We start from the raw sequence: 5206 nt of genomic DNA, 5'->3' as shown, positions 1-5206 counted from the left end.
TCGGCTTCCGGTCTCGTGATTTTTTGCCTATTTATTGCGAGAGTTCGGCGCCAACTTTCATTCTGCCTCTGCCTCTGGTCTGGGAAGGAACACGTACCGCATGGCAAGCCCGCCTACAACAACCTTCAGTAACACCCACCACACACCCACCCCCATCATGCACATGTACACACACTAACTAAACATAACTAGTGGGCAACTTTTGAACGTATGACGAGCTGAACTGTGGATGGAGAGACAGTGTGAGTGAAAGAGCGGGTGAAAGGAAGAATGTGCGAGTGTATCCACAGGCGACAGCAACTAAAAGACGACGACACTGACCACCCCTGGCCTGGTCCACAGCTCACGAACAAAAGGAATGCAGCTCAGGCGGTGTTTTGCCTATATTATTGTCCATGGTTCGCAGGGAACAAGTGAGATTTTCTTTGTGTGTGCCTGGAGGGATGGGGTGGGGTATGAAAGTCATGCGGACGGGGATGAGCCGCGGGAGAGAACACGGGAATTGAATGAAAGAGTGAAACTGAAAGAGACGAATGACTCATGAGTCCTGGAGTGAATGGATCCTGTGTTTCTATTTTTGTATACTTTGAACTGTTACTGAATAAAGGCTGAAATAAAGCCCGAAAAACAAACAAACACACACACACACTCCTCACTCTCCACTTACTACCACACACAGACACACTCAAACACTCACACATACATACACACACACACACACACATACACACACACACACACAGGAGCAAATTTTTGGGTCTATATCTATTTAATTTTAGATGAGTGTAAAAACGTGAAAAAGAAAGGTTTCATAACAGAAAGAAATCAAAATTAGAACAGCCCATAAACAACAACAAACATTAACAAATAAGGGCGTGTGTCCACCTGTCCGAAGAAGATTGGCAGTTTTAACCCTAAATGTGCGTAATTAAAAAAAAAAAGTACAGGATATTACATGTAAATTATGGAATCACACACATTAACTTCATTAAGGGGCTTGCCAGTGTCAGTACATTGGTCGCAGCAGTGACAAACGCAGATGCCAGTTCTATGTGTAGTTATCAATAACCCTCCGTAGATCTAGATCTAGACAGCACACGAGTGAACACAACACATTACGTTTAAAAGCAGCACCTTTCATAGGCAACACGTCATATCTATAGCGAAAAACTGTTTGGAATTGTAGCATTTCTTTATATAAATATTTACGGCGGACATTTTTTGGACCGATTGAACCATATTGTATACGAACAATCTTTGGTAGGCCCATACTATAATTATAGATCTATATAATATCCGAAATTTGGGGGAAAGGATGATATTTCAGAGTGTTCGGAGAAATAGTGCCCAGCTTTATTTTCCCGAACGTTCGGAGAAATAGTGCCCAGCTTTATTTTCCCGAACGTTCGGAGAAATAGTGCCGGCCTATAATTTATGGAACTGTTGGTCAGTCGGGAGGAGGAAAAGAGAAAAAAAAAACTGTCCGGGACTGGAATCGAACCGCTCCAAAAGTCATTGCTCGACATCAAATGCAGACGCGCTATCAAATCAGCTATCAGAACTTCCGAGAAAATTGTGTAGATTAAGCATAATGGCCACCTCTATTCTCACCCGGAGTGAGAATAGTGCAGGCGAGTCTTGTGGCTATTCTCACCCGGTGCGCGTTCACCAAATTTTGCGTTCACCCTAAACCACAGAATTTTACACTGTGATAACAGAAAAATTGTAGAATTCTGTGCCGTGAACAAATGTTCCATTACAACTGTAGCCTACTAAAAACGTACAATTTTGTCTGTGGGCAGTGGAGAGAGAGAGAGAAAGAGAGAGAGGAGTAGCGCGAGAATTTCCGGGCAAAACAAAATGGCGACCCGCGTAGTTCGGCTCGATTTGAAAAGTTAAATAGCCGTAGCATCTTTGTAGACAACCAAATTTATTTACTTTTGTGTTTTAACATCATTTTTTAACTTTGTTTTGGTCAATTTGATCGTCCACACCGATAGACATTATTCAGAAAGAGATGGAGAGAGAGAGAAGAGGGGAGGAGTTGATCTTGCGAGAACTTCCGGGCGGGTGAGAATAGCCACTTTCAAGAATAATATACATACACTTCCATCTTTGGTGCCATGCGGTTGTCTATACTTAGATGTAGTCACGTGATCGGAGGGGTATCCTGGTCTGACGTCAAACAAGATGGGCGCCTTACCTAAAAATAGATCTAGATTCTAGTTTGCATCGTTTCTAGATTTTATCTAGATTCTAGATCTACTTTTAATCGCATGTCAGTTTTAGTGGCTTTATGTGTGATCTGCAGCAAACAGTACTGCAGTTTGACCCCTGAAACAGTGCATCTGTGTGCGGGAGTGAAAGTAAAAATTTACCAAGTAAGCAAACAATAGGTGCACCAACAACAGTCACCATCACAAGATCGCCAAGACGCCCAAGACCATGACCATAGCTCTAATACTCATGGATGGGGGATAAAATGACGATTTCAAAAGTGAGACAAAAGGGAGATATCTAGATCTTTAGTTCTCGGCAAACGTCATCAGATCTGTATCAGTCATGTGTATTATCAGTACAGACAAAACCCCATTGCTTACATGGAAAATTACAAAGAAGATAAGCACCGCCGTCAGTATCAAAGCAAGAATATAACAAAATGCAGCAAAGGTAAACGCCATCTTGTCGGATAATGTCGGCTTCCCAAATCTGTTTTGTTTCAGAGTAGCCGCCCTTGCCCCTGGCTGGAACGCTGGAACAACGAATTTGGAAATAGGCTAGCCTAAATCGAGCGTTCCGAGGTCAAGGTCAGCTTGCCTGGCTGCCTAAAATACTAAAATTTAATAGAGGCTGTCCCACCCACATTTCAGTCTGTATACACCTCTTGGCTCTAAAATTTAGAATTTGAATGCCGGGGCAAACGAAGGAGGATCTAATACTTCATTATGTTTGCGTTTTACCTAACATTCATCAGAACGGTTGAAAAAAACCCAACCTTCTTTGAGACACCTACCCCCTCAAATCAGAAATCTAGGCCCATGGCATGGTTTGTTTACAAACTGCACAATCACCGTGACCGAAAGTATTCGATTAATTGGAGTATTCATACTGTCACCTGCGAACCATTCGAACTTCGAATATATGCACGAGTTTAATTTTAAATACGACATGTTACTTGTAATTAGGCCTACCATTTGAGATTTTTTAAACCTCACAAAGAACATATTAGTTCAAATGCAGCAATCACAGAGTTATCTCCTTTTGTAAATCTATGACAGCAATTAATCAAAAGGGCTACATTATCTAAGAGTTCTTGATACAGCCAGCTATAATGATAATCTAGGCCTAAACATAACATGAGACCTGTAATCAAGGTGTTCATTATTCACCACCGTGACTGATCAGTCAGTCATATCCCCTGGAAAAGTAGCACATTAAGAAATAGACAGGATCTTCAAAACCGCTTTTTTTTCTTGAGACCAACCACTGCAGTCCATACGCCCCCCATCCCACCCAGTTTCCCCCTTTGCGATTAAAATACATGTATTCATAAGATTACGTATAACCCCAAATAATCAAAAATTCAAAGGTACCGTTTATACGTCTTTTGCACCACTTTAACTCACCTCTGGTAGACTATATTATATCTTCATGGAATTATTCAACAGCTGTTGATGACCTTTTAGTTGGTTTTAAGAATACCATGAACTTATTTGAAGGAGTTTTAAGCCTTGAAGAAACGTTAGGATACCCGTAAAAAAGCGAGAAAAAATAATGTGTTCGGCGAACCAAAACATCGGTTTATTCTACTAAGATTACAATTTACGATTAATCGAGCAATCCGTTGTTCACTGTTCAGTTCAACGGTCATCGGTGTCCTGAAATTCAGTAGACTCTAGCCAAGGCCAATGTAAGATTAAGAATCTACACAACAGTAGACTTTTATCCCACTGACCTTCCTGTGTTGGGCTGTTGGATCGAGGAAGCAGCTTCGTGTGCGTGAGGCTGTTTCTATTCTCTTCACTTTTAGCTCGTGAGACAAATTGTCAGTCAGTATGAGTATGTTCGGAGCAGTTGGTTTCAGTTTGACAACAAAATCAAGGCATTTACTCCTTAGAAGTTTGCAGAGGAAAGGATGTGCTGCAAGATGCATTTCCACAACACCCTTTCCAGAGTTTGATGACCTTGTTGACATAAAGACGCATGAAGATTTGCACAAATTCAGTCTTGAACAACCAGACACGTTTTGGTCGAGGTTAGCCAGATCAAGGCTAACATGGAATAAAGACTTTTCGACAGTCAGCAAGTGCGACTTCAAGACAGGCCAACTTGAGTGGTTCGTAGAGGGAACACTCAATGCTTCAGGTAACGTTTAGTTGCAGAAGTTGACATGGAAACTTAGGCCTATTTGCTCGCTGGAGAGGTTTTCTAAATGGTTCTTTTTCTTACTTTGTTTTGACTTTGGTAAAGATCTCTCTATATAGAAGTCTAGATCTAATCTAGATTTAGTCTAGATCTAGATCTAGATTAGATCTAATATAGATTCTATATAAAATTCTTTCATTTTCATTCCCGTCTCACACTTGGATATAAACAGATAGAAGGCCTACATCGTGTCTATACTCTACTTTTTACTGATGCACTGAACACGACATATTTCAACTTCATTTCTGCCGCAAATTAATCTTTTTGAAATATTTGATGTGCTTTTAAATTGAGCTAGATCTAGATCTGGATCTAAATCTAGATCTAGATCTATTTATATTACAATCTAAGCCTGACTGCGTAAATCACTCATGATTAATTTGCAACAGTGTTTAAATTTTTTTTGTTTTTTTGTTTTTAAGTGTTTTATGGTGCTTGCAAAGTCTGCATATAGATCTATATATAAGGTCTTGAGCGTGTGGGATACACCTTGAACATTTTCAGTTTGATATAAGAATTTTGAATTTTGCGCGGGTGGAGGGCAAAGCATAGATTTTAAGACCACCAAGGGATTTTTAACTCGCGCGAGCGCTTAAAACTTAATTGCACATAAATGCAACTATCGAGATTTTTTCCCCCCCTTTTATCCGAGAAGGCTAGTTGTTCGCTCTTACTCTTACCTTCCATAAGATCAAGGGTGTGGCTGAAAGGCAGCAGTAAGATTAAGGAGTAGCAATAGAAAGGCTACAGAAAAAGTCAGGAGCCCAGAGAAGGGGGCAAA

The 5206-nt window shown here is 40.6% G+C and overlaps 2 protein-coding genes across 2 annotated transcripts in view; one reads left to right on the top strand and one right to left on the bottom strand.

Moving 5' to 3' along the window:
- Nucleotides 1–2729, bottom strand: part of LOC101846697 (protein cornichon homolog 1) — a 22085-nt gene extending 19356 nt beyond the window's left edge. The window contains exon 1 of the mRNA XM_005110825.3: nucleotides 2601–2729. Coding sequence (XP_005110882.1) covers nucleotides 2601–2681 — 81 coding nt within the window. The 5' untranslated portion in view covers nucleotides 2682–2729. The remainder of the gene's footprint in view (nucleotides 1–2600) is intronic.
- A 284-nt stretch (nucleotides 2730–3013) lies between these two features.
- LOC101846469 (acetyl-coenzyme A synthetase 2-like, mitochondrial) overlaps nucleotides 3014–5206 on the top strand; it is a 31989-nt gene continuing 29796 nt past the window's right edge. Inside the window, exon 1 of the mRNA XM_005110824.3 lies at nucleotides 3014–4365. Coding sequence (XP_005110881.1) covers nucleotides 4056–4365 — 310 coding nt within the window. The 5' untranslated portion in view covers nucleotides 3014–4055. The remainder of the gene's footprint in view (nucleotides 4366–5206) is intronic.

Source organism: Aplysia californica, unplaced genomic scaffold (assembly GCF_000002075.1).
Source record: "Aplysia californica isolate F4 #8 unplaced genomic scaffold, AplCal3.0 scaffold00950, whole genome shotgun sequence".
NCBI lineage: Eukaryota > Metazoa > Mollusca > Gastropoda > Aplysiida > Aplysiidae > Aplysia > Aplysia californica.
Note: the sequence above shows the minus strand (reverse complement) of the source record. Positions and strands in the feature narration are given on the sequence as shown.